We start from the raw sequence: 18,067 nt of genomic DNA, 5'->3' as shown, positions 1-18,067 counted from the left end.
TGTACTGGGGGAGGGGAGGCAGTAGGATGTACTGGGGGAGGGGGGGCAGTAGACTGTATTGAGGGAGGGGAGGCAGTAGACTGTACTGGGGGAGGGGAGGCAGTAGAATCTACTGGGGGAGGGGAGGCAGTAGATTGTACTGGGGGAGGGGAGTCAGTAGACTGTACTGGGGGAGGGGAGGCAGTAGAATGTACTGGAGGAGGGGAGGCAGTAGACTGTAATGGGGGAGGAGAGGCAGTAGTATGTATTGGGAAAGGGGAGGCAGTAGACTCTACTGGGGGAGGGGAGTCAGTAGTATGTACTGGGGAAGGGGAGGCAGTAGACTGTACTTGGGGGAGGGGAGGCAGTAGACTGTACAGGGCGTTGGAGGCAGTAGGATGTACTGGGGGAGGGGAGACAGTAGACTGTACTGGGGGAGGGGAGGCAGTAGTATGTACTGGGGGAGGGGAGGCAGTAGAATCTACTGGGGGAGGGGAGGCAGTAGACTGTACTGGGGGAGGGGAGGCAGTAGACTGTACTGGGGGAGGGGAGGCAGTAGACTGTACTGGGGGAGGGGAGGCAGTAGAATCTACTGGGGGGGGGGGGGGCAGTAGACTGTATTGAGGGAGGGGAGGCAGTAGACTGTACTGGGGGAGGGGAGGCAGTAGAATCTACTGGGGGAGGGGAGGCAGTAGATTGTACTGGGGGAGGGGAGTCAGTAGACTGTACAGGGGGAGGGGAGGCAGTAGACTGTACTGGGGGAGCGGTGTCAGTAGACTGTACTGGAGGAGGGGAGGCAGTAGACTGTACTGGGGGAGGGGAGGCAGTAGACTGTACTGGGGGAGGGGAGGCAGTAGACCTTACTGGGTGAGGGGAGGCAGTAGGATGTACTGGGGGAGGGTTGCAGTAGAATGTACTGGGGGAGGGGAGGCAGTAGGATGTACTGGGGGAGGGGAGGCAGTAGGGTGTACTGGAGGAGGGGAGGCAGTAGACTGTACTGGGGGAGGGGAGGCAGTAGACTGTACTGGGGGAGGGGAGGCAGTAGACTGTACTGGGGGAGGGGATGCAGTAGACTGTACTGGGGGAGGGGAGGCAGTAGGATGTACTGGGGGAGGGGAGGCAGTAGAATGTACTGGGGGAGGGGAGGCAGTAGGATGTACTGGGGGAGGGGAGGCAGTAGGATGTACTGGGGGAGGGGAGGCAGTAGGATGTACTGGGGGAGGGGAGGCAGTAGGATGTACTGGGGGGGGGGAGGCAGTAGACTGTATTGAGGGAGGGGAGGCAGTAGACTGTACTGGGGGAGGGGAGGCAGTAGACTTTACTGGGGGAGGGGAGGCAGTAGATTCTACTGGGGGAGGGGAGTCAGTAGACTGTAAAGGGGGAGGGGAGGCAGTAGACTGTACTGGGGGAGGGGTGTGAGTAGACTGTACTGGAGGAGGGGAGGCAGTAGACTGTACTGGGGGAGGGGAGGCAGTAGACTGTACTGGGGGAGGGGAGGCAGTAGACTGTACTGGGGGAGGGGAGGCAGTAGACCTTGCTGGGGGAGGGGAGGCAGTAGGATGTACTGGCGGAGGGGAGGCAGTAGAATGTACTGGGGGAGGGGAGGCAGTAGGATGTACTGGGGGAGGGGAGGCAGTAGGGTGTACTGGAGGAGGGGAGGCAGTAGACTGTACTGCGGGAGGGGAGGCAGTAGACTGTACTGGGGGAGGGGAGGCAGTAGACTGTACTGGGGGAGGGGAGGCAGTAGACTGTACTGGGGGAGGGGAGGCAGTAGGATGTACTGGGGGAGGGGAGGCAGTAGAATGTACTGGGGGAGGGGAGGCAGTAGGATGTACTGGGGGAGGGGAGGCAGTAGGATGTACTGGGGGAGGGGAGGCAGTAGAATGTACTGGGGGAGGGGAGGCAGTAGGATGTACTGGGGGAGGGGAGGCAGTAGGGTGTACTGGGGGAGGGGAGGCAGTAGTATGTACTGGGGGTGGGGAGGCAGTAGGATGTACTGGGGGAGGGGAGACAGTAGGATGTACTGGAGGAGGGGAGGCGGTAGACTCTACTGGGGGAGGGGAGGCAGTAGACTCTACTGGGTGAGGGGAGGCACTAGTATGTACTGGGGGAGGGGAGGAGGTAGACTGTACTGGGGGAGGGGAGGCAGTAGTATGTACTGGGGGAGGGGAGGCAATAGACTGTACTGGGGAAGGGGAGGCAATAGACTGTACTGGGGTAGGGGAGGCAGTAGTATGTACTGGGGGAGGGGAGGCAATAGACTGTACTGTGGGAGGGGAGGCAGTAGACTGTACAGGGGGAGGGGAGGCAGTAGAATATACTGGGGGAGGCGAGGAAGTAGACTTTACTGGGGGAGGGGAGGCAGTAGATTGTACTGGGGGAGGGGGGTCAGTAGACTGTACTGGGGTAGGGGAGGCAGTAGACTGTACTGGGGGAGGGGTGTCAGTAGACTACTGGGGGAGTGGATGCAGTAGACTGTACTGGAGGAGGGGAGGCAGTAGACTGTACTGGGGGAGGGGAGGCAGTAGACTCTATTGGGGGAGGGGAGGCAGTAGAATTTACTGGGGGAGGGGAGGCAGTAGGATGTACTGGGGGAGGGGAGGCAGTAGGATGTACTGGGGTAGGGGAGGCAGTAGGGTGTACTGGGGGAGGGTAGGCAGTAGTATGTACAGGGTGTGGGGAGGCAGTAGGATGTACTGGGGGAGGGGAGGCAGTAGGATGTACTGGGGGAGGGGAGGCGGTAGACTCTACTGGGGGAGGGGAGGCAGTAGACTCTACTGGGGGAGGGGAGGCAGTAGGATGTACTGGGGGAGGGGAGGCAGTAGACTGTACTGGGGGAGGGGAGGCAGTAGTATGTACAGGGTGTGGGGAGGCAGTAGGATGTACTGGGGGAGGGGAGGCAGTAGGATGTACTGGGGGAGGGGAGGCGGTAGACTCTACTGGGGGAGGGGAGGCAGTAGACTCTACTGGGGGAGGGGAGGCAGTAGTATGTACTGGGGGAGGGGAGGCAGTAGTATGTACTGGGGGAGGGGAGGCAATAGACTGTACTGGGGAAGGGGAGGCAATAGACTGTACTGGGGTAGGGGAGGCAGTAGTATGTACTGGGGGAGGGGAGGCAATAGACTGTACTGTGGGAGGGGAGGCAGTAGACTGTACAGGGGGAGGGGAGGCAGTAGAATATACTGGGGGAGGCGAGGCAGTAGACTTTACTGGGGGAGGGGAGGCAGTAGATTGTACTGGGAGAGGGGGGTCAGTAGACTGTACTGGGGTAGTGGAGGCAGTAGACTGTACTGGGGGAGGGGTGTCAGTAGACTACTGGGGGAGGGGATGCAGTAGACTGTACTGGAGGAGGGGAGGCAGTAGACTGTACTGGGGGAGGGGAGGCAGTAGACTCTATTGGGGGAGGGGAGGCAGTAGAATTTACTGGGGGAGGGGAGGCAGTAGGATGTACTGGGGGAGGGAAGGCAGTAGGATGTACTGGGGTAGGGGAGGCAGTAGGGTGTACTGGGGGAGGGTAGGCAGTAGTATGTACAGGGTGTGGGGAGGCAGTAGGATGTACTGGGGGAGGGGAGGCAGTAGGATGTACTGGGGGAGGGGAGGCAGTAGACTGTACTGGGGGAGGGGAGGCAGTAGTATGTACAGGGTGTGGGGAGGCAGTAGGATGTACTGGGGGAGGGGAGGCAGTAGGATGTACTGGGGGAGGGGAGGCGGTAGACTCTACTGGGGGAGGGGAGGCAGTAGACTCTACTGGGGGAGGGGAGGCAGTAGTATGTACTGGGGGAGGGGAGGCAATAGACTGTACTGGGGAAGGGGAGGCAATAGACTGTACTGGGGGAGGGGAGGCAGTAGTATGTACTGGGTGAGGGGAGGCAGTAGACTGTACTGGGGAAGGGGAGGCAGTACACTGTATAGGGGGAGGGGAGGCAGTAGTATGTACTGGGGGAGGGGAGGCAATAGACGGTACTGGGGGAGGGGAGGCAGTAGTGTGTACTGGGGGAGGGGAGGCAGTAGAATGTACTGGGGGAGGGTAGGCAGTAGACTGTACTGGGGAGGGGAGGCAGTAGTATTTACTGGGGGAGGGGAGGCAGTAGAATGTACTGGGGAATGGGAGGCAGTAGAATGTTCTGGGGGAGGGTAGGCAGTAGGATGTAATTGGGGAGGGGAGGCAGTAGACTCTACTGGGGGAGGGGAGGCAGTAGATGTACTGGGGGAAGGGAGGCAGTAGACTGTACTGGGGGAGGGGAGGCAGTAGACTGTACTGGGGGAGGGGATGCAGTAGACTCTACTGGGGGAGGGGAGGCAGTAGACTCTACTGGGGGAGGGGAGGCAGTAGGATGTACTGGGGGAATGGAGTTAGTAGACTACTGGGGGAGGGGAGGCAGTAGACTTGCTGGGGTAGGGGAGGCAGTAGACTGTACTGGGGGAGGGTAGGCAGTAGACTGTACTGGGGGAGGGGAGGCAGTAGACTGTACTGGGGGGAGGGGAGTCAGTAGGATGTACTGGGGGAGGGGAGACAGTAGACTGTACTCGGGGACGGGAGTCAGTAGGATGTACTGGGGGAGGGGAGACAGTAGACTGTACTCGGGGACGGGAGGCAGTAGACTGTACTGGGGGAGGGGAGGCAGTAGACTGTACTGGGGGAGGGGAGGCAGTAGACTGTACTGGGGGAGGGGAGGCAGTAGACTGTACTGGGTGAGGGGAGGCAGTAGACTGTACTGGGGGAGTGGAGTCAGTAGGATGTACTGGGGGAGGGGAGACAGTAGACTGTACTCGGGGACCGGAGGCAGTAGACTGTACTGGGGGAGGGGGTACAGGCAGAGGGAAACAGAAGGAGCATCTCACAGTCATGCGTGCGTAATTGTTTATGTGTACATTGCCCCGGGAATCAAACCCCCGACTATCTTAGCACTGAGCTACAGAGGACCACAAGGCTGTCAGTCTCGTTCAATTGCAGGCAGGCCAGTGCGTCTCTGAGTGATGCCTCTTATCTCTTGTCTATAGCACGAATCTCAGTCTGGCTCCTCCTACTGCTCTATATTTTGCTGTGTATTCCAACCTTCCCAGATGTTGTATAATAAACGTGCTGAGTGAAGTGTGTTTGGAACACAGATCTCCCCCGTCGTTTTCACTGAGCCCATATGCCAAGCCATACCTCCACCAGACAGATTTATTTATTAATAGATTATAAAGAGAAAGAATAAAAACTCAGAACAGGAGGAGGGTTCCCGTCTGTTCGGCTGTTCTGGCTGAACTGTTGAAACAGATGAGCTGGAGAGAGAGAAAGAAAGGAGGGCAGAGAGAGGTAAATGGCTGATTTGAGCAGCATTGGGTTGGCTGGAGACACGTTGAGTTGGGGTGTTGCTGGGGGGGGGCAAACGGGGGAGTTGGTGGGCGTCAGGCGAGTTTAACGCGGCCCCCAGCAGGGGGCCGACAGCAGGGTACTGACGCGTCAGGCGAGTTTAACGGGGCCGACAGCAGGGGGCCGACAGCAGGGTACTGACGCGTCAGGCGAGTTTAACGGGGCCGACAGCAGGGTACTTCAAAGCTTTAGATGTAATGAGCCCCCCCACCCTCCTTTCCCCGCTCCTAAACTAAGGTACTGATTAATAAAGGCCCCCCTCCTCTTTCATTTTACATCAAGGTACTGGCTAATAGAGGCCCCCCTCCTCCTGAACTAAGGTACTGGCAAATAGAGGCCCCCCTCCTCCTGAACTAAGGTACTGGCTAATAGAGACCCCCCTCCTCCTGAACTAAGGTACTGGCTAATAGAGGCCCCCCTCCTCCTGAACTAAGGTACTGGCTAATAGAGGCCCCCCTCCTCCTGAACTAAGGTACTGGCTAATAGAGACCCCCCTCCTTCTGAACTAAGGTACTGGCTAATAGAGACCCCCCTCCTCCTGAACTAAGGTACTGGCTAATAGAGCCCCCCCCCCCTCCCGAACTAAGGTACTGGCTAGTAGAGACCCCCCTCCTCCTGAACTAAGGTACTGGCTAATAGAGACCCCCCTCCTCCTGAACTAAGGTACTGGCTAATAGAGGCCCCCCTCCTCCTGAACTAAGGTACTGGCTAATAGAGGCCCCCCTCCTCCTGAACTAAGGTACTGGCTAATAGAGACCCCCCTCCTTCTGAACTAAGGTACTGGCTAATAGAGACCCCCCTCCTCCTGAACTAAGGTACTGGCTAATAGAGCCCCCCCCCCCCCTCCCGAACTAAGGTACTGGCTAATAGAGACCCCCCTCCTCCTGAACTAAGGTACTGGCTAATAGAGACCCCCTCCTCCTGAACTAAGGTACTGGCTAATAGAGACCCCCCTCCTCCTGAACTAAGGTACTGGCTAATAGAGACCCCCCTCCTCCTGAACTAAGGTACTGGCTAATAGAGGCCCCCTCCTCCTGAACTAAGGTACTGGCTAACAGAGACCCCCTTCCTCCTCCTGAACTAAGGTACTGGCTGATAGAGACCCCCCTCCTCCTGAACTAAGGTACTGGCTAATAGAGACCCCCCTCCTCCTGAACTAAGGTACTGGCTAATAGAGGCCCCCCTCCTCCTGAACTAAGGTACTGGCTAATAGAGGCCCCCCTCCTCCTGAACTAAGGTACTGGCTAATAGAGACCCCCCTCCTCCTCCTGAACTAAGGTACTGGCTAATAGAGCCCCCCCACCCCCCCCTCCCGAACTAAGGTACTGGCTAATAGAGACCCCCCTCCTCCTCCTGAACTAAGGTACTGGCTTATAGAGACCCCCCTCCTCCTGAACTAAGGTACTGGTTAATAGAGACCCCCCTCCTCCTGAACTAAGGTACTGGTTAATAGAGACCCCCCTCCTCCTGAGCTAAGGTACTGGCTAATAGAGACCCCCCTCCTCCTCCTGAACTAAGGTACTGGCTAATTGAGGCCCCCCTCCTCCTGAACTAAGGTACATGCTAATATAGACCTCCCTCCTCCTGAACTAAGGTACTGGCTAATAGAGACCCCCCTCCTCCTGAACTAAGATACTGGCTAATAGAGACTCCCCTCCTCCACCCTCCTGGACTAAGGTACTGGCTAATAGAGGCCCCCCTCCTCCTCCTGAACTAAGGTACTGGCTAATAGAGAACCCCCCATCCTGAACTAAGATACTGGTTAATAGACCTCCCTTCTCCTCCTATACTACGGTACCAGTTAAGAGAGCCCCACCCCCCCCCCTCCTAAAGTAATAGAGGGCCTCCTCCTCTTAATATAAGGTACTGGCTAATAAAGGGCCCCCTCCTCCTCTTAATCTAAGGTACTGGCTAATGGAGGGCCCCCCTTCCGTCTCTTAATTTAAGGTAATGGCTATTTGGGGGCCCCCTTCCTCTTAATCTAAGGTAATGGCTAATAGAGTTCCCCCTCCTCAATTTAGGTACTGGCTAATAGAGGGCCCCGCCCTGCTCGTAATCTAAGGTAAAGGCTATTAGGGGGCCCCCCTCCTCTTAATCTAAGGTACTGGATATTAGGGGACCCCCACCTCCTCTTAATCTAAGGTACTGGCTATTAAGGGGCCCCCTCCTCTTAATCTAAGGTACTGGCTAATAGAGACCCCCCCCCTCCTCTTAGTCTAAGGTAATGGATAATAAATGCCCCCCTCCTCTTAATCTAAGGTACTGGCTATTAGGCCCCCCCCCCCCCCTCCTCTTAATCTACAGTACTGGCTATTAGAGGCCCCCCTCCTCAATTTAGGTACTGGCAAAAAGAGGCCCCCCTCCTTCTCACCTCACTCAGGGGAGAGAGTGTGGTTGGCATGGTGTGTGTATACAACTGTGTGTGGGGGGGGGGGGGGGGGGGAGGCACACATACATACATACATACGTACACACCACCGAGGAGGGAAGGGGAATGAACATGAAAGGAGTGTCAGAGTAGAGATACACTCCCACCATGTCTTAGAAGCATCAGGAGTGTGTATGTGTGTGTTGCCTTAGAAACATTAGGAGTGTGTATGTGTATGTTGCCTTAGAAACATCAGGAGTGTGTGTGTGTGTGTATGCTGCCTTAGAAACATTAGGAGTGTGTGTGTGTGTGTATGCTGCCTTAGAAACATCAGGAGTGTGTGTGTGTATGTTGTCTTAGAAACATCAGGAGTGTGTGTGTGTGTGTGTCTGTATGTTGTCTTAGAAACATCAAGTGTGTGTATGTGTATGTTGTCTTAGGAACATCAGGAGTGTGTATGTGTATGTTGTCTTAGAAACATCAGGAGTGTGTATGTGTGTGTATGTTGCCTTAGAAACATCAGGAGTGTGTGTGTTTATGTTGTCTTAGTAACATCGGGAGTGTGTGTGTGTGTATGTTGTCTTAGAAACATCAGGAATGTGTGTGTGTGTGTGTATGTTGTCTTAGAAACATCAGGAGTGTGTGTGTGTATGTTGTCTTAGAAACATCAGGAGTGTGTATGTGTATGTTGTCTTAGAAACATCAGGAGTGTGTATGTGTATGTTGTCTTAGAAACATCAGGAGTGTGTGTGTGTGTGTGTATGTTGCCTTAGAAACATCAGGAGTGTGTGTGTTTATGTTGCCTTAGAAACATCAGGAGTGTGTATGTTTATGTTGCCTTAGAAACATCAGGAGTGTGCGTGTTTATGTTGCCTTAGAAACATCAGGAGTGTGTATGTGTATGTTGCCTTAGAAACATCAGGAGTGTGTGTGTGTGTGTGTGTGTGTATGTTGTCTTAGAAACATCAGGAGTGTGTGTGTGTGTGTGTGTGTGTGTGTATGTTGTCTTAGAAACATCAGGAGTGTGTATGTGTATGTTGTCTTAGAAACATCAGGAGTGTGTGTGTGTGTATATGTTGTCTTAGAAACATCAGGAGTGTGTGTGTGTGTGTGTCTCGTCTTAGTAACATCAGGAGTGTGTGTGTTTATGTTGTCTTAGAAACATCAGGAATGTGTGTGTGTGTGTTGCCTTAGAAACATCAGGAGTGTGTGTGTGTATGTTGTCTTAGAAACATCAGGAGTGTGTGTGTGTGTGTGTATGTTGCCTTAGAAACATCAGGAGTGTGTGTGTGTATGTTGTCTTAGAAACATCAGGAGTGTGTGTGTGTGTGTGTATGTTGCCTTAGAAACATCAGGAGTGTGCGTGTTTATGTTGCCTTAGAAACATCAGGAGTGTGTATGTGTATGTTGCCTTAGAAACATCAGGAGTGTGCGTGTTTATGTTGCCTTAGAAACATCAGGAGTGTGTATGTGTATGTTGTCTTAGAAACATCAGGAGTGTGCGTGTTTATGTTGCCTTAGAAACATCAGGAGTGTGTATGTGTATGTTGTCTTAGAAACATCAGGAGTGTGTGTGTGTGTGTGTGTGTGTTGTCTTAGTAACATCAGGAGTGTGTGTGTTTATGTTGTCTTAGAAACATCAGGAATGTGTGTGTGTGTGTGTATGTTGTCTTAGAAACATCAGGAGTGTGTGTGTGTGTGTGTGTGTGTATGTTGTCTTAGAAACATCAGGAGTGTGTATGTGTATGTTGTCTTAGAAACATCAGGAGTGTGTGTGTGTGTGTGTGTGTTGTCTTAGTAACATCAGGAGTGTGTGTGTTTATGTTGTCTTAGAAACATCAGGAATGTGTGTGTGTGTGTGTATGTTGTCTTAGAAACATCAGGAGTGTGTGTGTGTATGTTGTCTTGGAAACATCAGGAGTGTGTGTGTGTATGTTGTCTTAGAAACATCAGGAGTGTGTATGTGTATGTTGCCTTAGAAACATCAGGAGTGTGTGTGTGTATGTTGCCTTAGAAACATCAGGAGTGTGTGTGTGTGTGTGTATGTTGTCTTAGAAACATCAGGAGTGTGTGTGTGTGTGTGTGTGTGTGTGTGTGTGTGTGTGTGTATGTTGCCTTTGAAACATCAGGAGTGTGTGTGTTTATGTTGCCTTAGAAACATCAGGAGTGTGTGTGTGTATGTTGTCTTAGAAACATCAGGAGTGTGTGTGTGTATGTTGTCTTAGAAACATCAGGAGTGTGTGTGTGTGTGTGTGTGTGTATGTTGTCTTAGAAACATCAGGAGTGTGTATGTGTATGTTGTCTTAGAAACATCAGGAGTGTGTGTGTGTGTATATGTTGTCTTAGAAACATCAGGAGTGTGTGTGTGTGTGTTGTTTTAGTAACATCAGGAGTGTGTGTGTGTGTGTGTATGTTGTCTTTGAAACATCAGGAGTATTTGTGTGTGTGTGTGTGTGTGTGTGTGTTGTCATAGTAACATCAGGAGTGTGTGTGTGTGTGTATGTATGTTGTCTTAGAAACATCAGGAGTGTGTATGTGTATGTTGCCTTAGAAACATCAGGAGTGTGTGTGTGTGTGTATGTTGTCTTAGAAACATCAGGAGTGTGTGTGTTTTTATGTGTTGTCTTAGTAACATCAGGAGTGTGTGTGTGTGTGTGTTGTCTTTGAAACATCGAGTGTCTGTGTGTTTGTGTTGTCTTAGAAACAGATAAGATCACCACGACAACAACACAAACACTAACCATATTATTCATCCTTTATTAAATAATAATAGCAATAAAAAAAACGACATCTCTGTACAAAGTCTTACAAACAACAGTGGAGAGTAATCTGTTACCAGTGACAGGATCTCCGTTAGAGAGAGAGATGTCTGCCTCACCCCCTCATCCCAGACAGAAGAGGTAATACTATGGCCCATCCCACGTTGCATCCTTTTCCCTATATAGTGCACTACTTTTGACCACCCGTGCATTACAGAGCCCTATGGGCCCTGGTCAGAAGTAGTGCACTAAATAGGGAATAGGGTTCCATTTGGGATGCATATATGTCTCAGCTCCCTAGAAAAGTTCAATCAGGCCTAGAAAGAGAGATCCAAGGCACGTGGAAAAGAGTCAACAGAGTCCAATGAAAAAGGAGCTGGATGTACCACCACCTCCAGCCCTCTGCAGTCCTCTGCCCCATCCTCCCTTCACCCAGCCCTCTGCCCCATCCTCCCTTCACCCAGCCCTCTGCTCCCTCTGCCCCTACCCTCCCTTCATCCAGCCCTCTGCCCCATCCTCCCTTCACCCAGCCCTCTGCCCCCTCCTCCCATCCTCCATCCCTTCACCCAGCCCTCTGCCCCATCCTCCCATCCTCCATCCCTTCACCCAGCCCTCTGCAGTCCTCTGCCCCATCCTCCATTCACCCAGCCCTCTGCCCCTATCCTCCCTTCACCCAGCCCTCTGCTCCCTCTGCCCCTATCCTCCCTTCACCCAGCCCTCTGCAGTCCTCTGCCCCTATTCTCCCTTCACCCAGCCCTCTGCCCCCTCTGCCCCATCCTCCCTTTACCCAGCCCTCTGCCGTCCTCTGCCCCATCCTTCATCCCTTCACCCAGCCCTCTGCCCCATCCTCCCATCCTCCATCCCTTCACCCAGCCCTCTGCCATCCTCTGCCCCTATCCTCCCTTCACCCAGCCCTCTGCCGTCCTCTGCCCCCAACCTCCCTTCACCCAGCCCTCTGCCGTCCTCTGCCCCTATCCTCCCTTCACCCAGCCCTCTGCCGTCCTCTGCCCCATCCTCCATCCCTTCACCCAGCCCTCTGCCGTCCTCTGCCCCATCCTCCCATCCTCCATCCCTTCACCCAGCCCTCTGCCGTCCTCTGCCCCATCCTCCCATCCTCCATCCCTTCACCCAGCCCTCTGCCCTCTCTGCCCCATCCTCCCATCCTCCATCCCTTCACCCAGCCCTCTCTGCCCCATCCTCCCATCCTCCATCCCTTCACCCTGGAAGCTGAGTTCTTCTCATCCCTCACTCCTTTCAGCACTTCCTAATCAGCCTCCCTCCTTTCCCTCCTTTCTTCCCTTCCCCCTTCCTTCCCTCCCTTTCTCTCTCTCTCTCCCTCCCTTACTCCCTTCATACCTCTCTCCTTCCCTCCCTCCTTCCCTCGCTCCCTCAATTCCTACCTCGATCCCCTGCTCCGCGTGGCCCCTTGAGGTGCAGTCTTCCTGGACTGAACTATGGAGGAAGAGACATACAGTCCTCTCTCTCTCTTTTTCCTCTTTTCTCTTTGCTTGAAGCCAAACCGATTCTAAAACTCAACCCAGATTTCAGATTTTTTTTTTTTTAACTCAACCCTGACACAAAAACATGTCTCTGGTTATGGTTAACACTCGTTCTCATGTAACATTAAAAGAAGTGAAAAGTGGAGAACAGAAAAGTGGAGTGAATATTAAAAAAAATCTGAATGTAGAAACTAGCATACGGTCAGGTCCCCAAAGGCCCCAGTGGTGGTTCTCTGTCTCTCGCCAGATCGATCTGTCGCTAGCGTCTCTACGCATGGCTCTCTGTCTCTCTACTCCAGGATAGATCGATCTGTCGCTAGCTTCTCTACGCATGGCTCTCTGTCTCTCTACTCTGTCGCTAGCTTCTCTACGCATGGCGCTCTGTCTCTCTACTCTGTCGCTAGCTTCTCTACGCATGGCTCTCTGTCTCTCTACTCCAGGATAGATCGATCTGTCGCTAGCTTCTCTACGCATGGCTCTCTGTCTCTCTACTCCAGGATAGATCGATCTGTCGCTAGCTTCCCTACGCATGGCTCTCTGTCTCTCTACTCCAGGATAGATTGATCTGTCGCTAGCTTCTCTACGCATGGCTCTCTGTGTCTCTACTCCAGGATAGATCGATCTGTCGCTAGCTTCTCTACGCATGGCTCTCTGTCTCTCTACTCTGTCGCTAGCTTCTCTACGCATGGCTCTCTGTCTCTCTACTCCAGGATAGATCGATCTGTCGCTAGCTTCTCTACGCATGGCTCTCTGTCTCTCTACTCTGTCGCTAGCTTCTCTACGCATGGCTCTCTGTCTCTCTACTCTGTCGCTAGCTTCTCTACGCATGGCTCTCTGTCTCTCTACTCTGTCGCTAGCTTCTCTACGCATGGCTCTCTGTCTCTCTACTCTGTCGCTAGCTTCTCTACGCATGGCTCTCTGTCTCTCTACTCCAGGATAGATCGATCTGTCGCTAGCGTCTCTACGCATGGCTCTCTGTCTCTCTACTCCAGGATAGATCGATCTGTCGCTAGCTTCCCTACGCATGGCTCTCTGTCTCTCTACTCCAGGATAGATAGATCTGTCGCTAGCTTCCCTACGCATGGCTCTCTGTCTCTCTACTCCAGGATAGATTGATCTGTCGCTAGCGTCTCTACGCATGGCTCTCTGTCTCTCTACTCTGTCGCTAGCTTCTCTACGCATGGCTCTCTGTCTCTCTACTCCAGGATAGATTGATCTGTCGCTAGCTTCTCTACGCATGGTTCTCTGTCTCTCTACTCCAGGATAGATCGATCTGTCGCTAGCTTCTCTACGCATGGCTCTCTGTCTCTCTACTCCAGGATAGATCGATCTGTCGCTAGCTTCCCTACGCATGGCTCTCTGTCTCTCTACTCCAGGATAGATTGATCTGTCGCTAGCTTCTCTACGCATGGCTCTCTGTGTCTCTACTCCAGGATAGATCGATCTGTCGCTAGCTTCTCTACGCATGGCTCTCTGTCTCTCTACTCTGTCGCTAGCTTCTCTACGCATGGCTCTCTGTCTCTCTACTCCAGGATAGATCGATCTGTCGCTAGCTTCTCTACGCATGGCTCTCTGTCTCTCTACTCTGTCGCTAGCTTCTCTACGCATGGCTCTCTGTCTCTCTACTCTGTCGCTAGCTTCTCTACGCATGGCTCTCTGTCTCTCTACTCTGTCGCTAGCTTCTCTACGCATGGCTCTCTGTCTCTCTACTCTGTCGCTAGCTTCTCTACGCATGGCTCTCTGTCTCTCTACTCCAGGATAGATCGATCTGTCGCTAGCGTCTCTACGCATGGCTCTCTGTCTCTCTACTCCAGGATAGATCGATCTGTCGCTAGCTTCCCTACGCATGGCTCTCTGTCTCTCTACTCCAGGATAGATAGATCTGTCGCTAGCTTCCCTACGCATGGCTCTCTGTCTCTCTACTCCAGGATAGATTGATCTGTCGCTAGCGTCTCTACGCATGGCTCTCTGTCTCTCTACTCTGTCGCTAGCTTCTCTACGCATGGCTCTCTGTCTCTCTACTCCAGGATAGATTGATCTGTCGCTAGCTTCTCTACGCATGGTTCTCTGTCTCTCTACTCCAGGATAGATCGATCTGTCGCTAGCTTCTCTACGCATGGCTCTCTGTCTCTCTACTCCAGGATAGATCGATCTGTCGCTAGCTTCCCTACGCATGGCTCTCTGTCTCTCTACTCCAGGATATATTGATCTGTCGCTAGCTTCCCTACGCATGGCTCTCTGTCTCTCTACTCCAGGATATATTGATCTGTCGCTAGCTTCCCTACGCATGGCTCTCTGTCTCTCTACTCCAGGATAGATCGATCTGTCGCTAGCTTCTCTACGCATGGCTCTCTGTCTCTCTACTCCAGGATAGATCGATCTGTCGCTAGCTTCTCTACGCATGGCTCTCTGTCTCTCTACTCCAGGATAGATCGATCTGTCGCTAGCTTCCCTACGCATGGCTCTATTCCAATAACAGTTAGCTTAAGGCTCAATTGTGTGTCCAAGAAAGTGGCTTGGCTTTTAATCCAGCTCCTGTAGTCCTTTATTTGTTTTCTTTCAGATCTTTCTTCTTTAGGGAGTTAAAGTAGTCTGGAAAGATGAGAGGATTCTCTTTCTCTCTCTCTTTCTGTCTCTGTCTCTCTTTCTGTCTCTCTGTCTCTCTCTCTGTCTCTTTCTGTCTCTCTCTCTCTCTCTCTGTCTCTCTCTCTCTCTCTCTCTGCTGGTGAGAGTTATTTCTCTTCTCACAGTCCTGATCTCTGTGAACTATAGCTGTCTCTCTCTCTCTCTCTCTCAGCAATCCATAGGGTGCAATAAAACAATCACAATGTTTCACACAGCGCATCACACCATGTGTTATAGATCATCACACAGGCAAAACAAGCAAGAGACAATCATAATACTCCATCCAACTTTAAGTAACTTAACGAACAATACGTCTCATGTCATGTTAAGATAACGTTTTCTTTTCATTCTTTCTCTTCGTCTTCCTTTTTAAAGGCTGGTAACAGTCTGGAAAAACAGAAACATCACACGCCATAGCAGATGACCTGAACTCAACTGAACTGAGGCGAAAGGCAAAAAAAAAAAAAAAGTTCAACTATTGACACACTGAAGTCTAAAAATGAGAACGAGGGATACAACTGAAGCTGATCATAATAAAGACACATGTTCTTCAACTGAACTTAAAAAACTGTCCACGATACTCTATGCCACTGTTTTCACATAATGCAGGCAAGCGGAGCAAGCCGAGAGCTGTCTTACAAGCTAGAATCACATTCTAAAAAACCTTCCTGGCAATAAATCCACTCATATTCTAACGTCCATCATAACCAAAAAAAAAAAAAACAACAAAATGTCTTCTTCTTCTCTTCTTTACAAATCTAGATTAATTTTCTTTTCATCTTTTTTTTGGGGATAGGCATTAGATTGATATGTTTTGATATTGTTCAGCACCCACTGAATGGTCCACTGGCTACATGACAGCTCTGAGAGGTTCGGTCCTAGACGGGTTTTTGGGTCCAGTCCCAGTCTGCTGCCGTAGGGGTTTAGGGTGCAACCCCAGACTGACAGTAGGGGTTCTGGTCCAGGCCCAGACTGCTGTGATCCAGTGGCCAGTACGTGTGGCATCATGGCAGGTAAGTGTGGTTCATTCACGAGCTTTGATTGATCAGGGTCTCTCCTGCAGGCAGAGAAGAGACCCCCCGAGAGGAGGGGAAAAAAGGGTTTAGCGTGTGTCGCTGTCTCTCTCTGTTCGTCAACGCTTTGAGTTAAGCACAGGTCCTTGAGTTGGGAAAGCCTTAGGGCTTGAAGCACAAGACCTCCCAGCGCCTTAAACAGCCCTAGGCCTCGGAGCAACACCGTTGCTGGTTGATCTTCACCTTGTGTTTGATCCCGTCGTACAGCTCAAAGTTGTAGTTCTCCAATGTGGTGGAGCTCCGTGACGACAGGCCGCTGTAGAAGCAGGTGCAGTAGAGCAGCAGGCCGCCACACACCGCCCCCAGCAGTACGCCCAGGGAAGACATGACGATGATGGTGACCAGGATAGGATCCAGGGTGTACAGCCACGAGTTGTCCTTCTCAGGGACATGTGTCACAGGGGGGTCCATGGACGGGCCAGGGGTACTCCACTCTGGGAACGGGAAACCTGACGAGGAGACACAGAGGAGGAACATTCAGTCAGATCAAATCAGAAACCTTTTTGACATGAGGTAAGTGCATATATGGAAAGGTCACATGTATATATACCTATATAATGGACAAGTCAGTTACCTACAGTGGGGAGAACAAGTATTTGATACACTGCCGATTTTGCAGGTTTTCCTACTTACAAAGCATATAGAGGTCTGTAATTTTTTATCATAGGTACACTTCAACTGTGAGAGATGGAATCTAAAACAAAAATCTAGAAAATCACATTGTATGATTTTTAAGTAATTAATTTGCATTTTATTGCATGACATAAGTATTTGATACATCAGAAAAGCAGAACTTAATATTTGGTACAGAAGCTTTTGTTTGCAATTACAGACATCATATGTTTCCTGTAGTTCTTGACCAGGTTTGCACACACTGCAGCAGGGATTTTGGCCCACTCCTCCATACAGACCTTCTCCAGATCCTTCAGGTATCGGGGCTGTCACTGGGCAATACGGACTTTCAGCTCCCTCCAAAGATTTTCTATTGGGTTCAGGTCTGGAGACTGGCTAGGCCACTCCAGGATCTTGAGATGCATCTTACGGAGCCACTCCTTAGTTGCCCTGACTGTGTGTTTCGGGTCGTTGTCATGCTGGAAGACCCAGCCACGGCCCATCTTCAATGCTCTTACTGAGGGAAGAAGGTTGTTGGACAAGATCTCACGATACATGGCCCCATCCATCCTCCCCTCAATACGGTGCAGTCGTCCGGTCCCCTTTGCAGAAAAGCATCCCCAAAGAATGATGTTTCCACCTCCGTGCTTCACGGTTGGGATGGTGTTCTTGGGGTTGTACTCATCCTTCCTCTTCCTCCAAACACAGCGAGTGGAGTTTAGACCAAAAAGTTATATTTTTGTCTCATCAGACCATATGACCTTCTCCCATTCCTCCTCTGGATCATCCAGATGGTCATTGGCAAACTTGAGATGGGCCTGGACATGCGCTGGCTTGAGCAGGGGAACCTTGCATGCGCTGCAGGATTTTAATCCATGACGGCGTAGTGTGTTACTAATGGTTTTCTTTGAGACTGTGGTCCCAGCTCTCTTCAGGTCATTGACCAGGTCCTGCCATGTAGTTCTGGGCTGCTCCCTCACCTTCCTCATGATCATTGATGCCCTACGAGGTGAGATCTTGCATGGAGCCCCAGACCGAGGGTGATTGACCGTCATCTTGAACTTCTTCCATTTTCTAATAATTGCGCCAACAGTTGTTGCCTTCTCACCAAGCTGCTTGCCTATTGTCCTGTAGCCCATCCCAGCCTTGTGCAGGTCTAGAATTGTAGACCTGATGTCCTTACACAGCTCTCTGGTCTTGGCCATTGTGGAGAGGTTGGAGTCTGTTTGATTGAGTGTGTGGACAGGTGTCTTTTATACAGGTAACGAGTTCAAACAAGTGCAGTTAATACAGGTAATGAGTGGAGAACATGAGGGCTTCTTAAATAAAAACTAACAGGTCTGTGTGAGCCGGAATTCTTACTGGTTGGTAGGTGATCAAATACTTATGTCATGCAATAAAATGCAAATTAATTACTTAAAAATCATACAATTCTGTCTCTCACAGTTGAAGTGTACCTATGATAAAAATTACAGACCTCTATATGCTTAGTAAGAAGGAAAACATGCAACATCGTCAGTGTATCAAATACTTGTTCTCCCCACTGTATATAAAGGACAGGTCAGTTACCTATATACTGAACAGGTCAGTTACCAATATATGGGACAGGTAAGTTACCTATATACTGGACAGGCCAGTTACCTATATACTGGACAGGTCAGTTACCTATATACTGGACAGGTCAGTTACCTATATACTGGACAGGTCAGTTACCTATATAAAGGACAGGTCAGTTACCTATATACTGGACAGGTCAGTTACCTATATACTGGACAGGTCAGTTACCTATATAC

The 18,067-nt window shown here is 51.4% G+C and overlaps 1 protein-coding gene across 1 annotated transcript in view; it reads right to left on the bottom strand.

The window, feature by feature from the left end:
• Nucleotides 1-15,673: 15,673 nt before the first annotated feature.
• LOC110519289 (neuropilin-2) overlaps nt 15,674-18,067 on the bottom strand; it is a 187,742-nt gene continuing 185,348 nt past the window's right edge. The window contains 1 exon segment of the mRNA XM_090215093.1: nt 15,674-16,111. Within this exon segment, the coding sequence (XP_090071219.1) occupies nt 15,807-16,111 (305 nt within the window). The 3' untranslated portion in view covers nt 15,674-15,806.

This window comes from Oncorhynchus mykiss, chromosome 22, assembly GCF_057628025.1.
Source record: "Oncorhynchus mykiss isolate SJ-2025 chromosome 22, ASM5762802v1, whole genome shotgun sequence".
Classification (NCBI taxonomy): Eukaryota; Metazoa; Chordata; class Actinopteri; order Salmoniformes; family Salmonidae; genus Oncorhynchus; species Oncorhynchus mykiss.
Note: the sequence above shows the minus strand (reverse complement) of the source record. Positions and strands in the feature narration are given on the sequence as shown.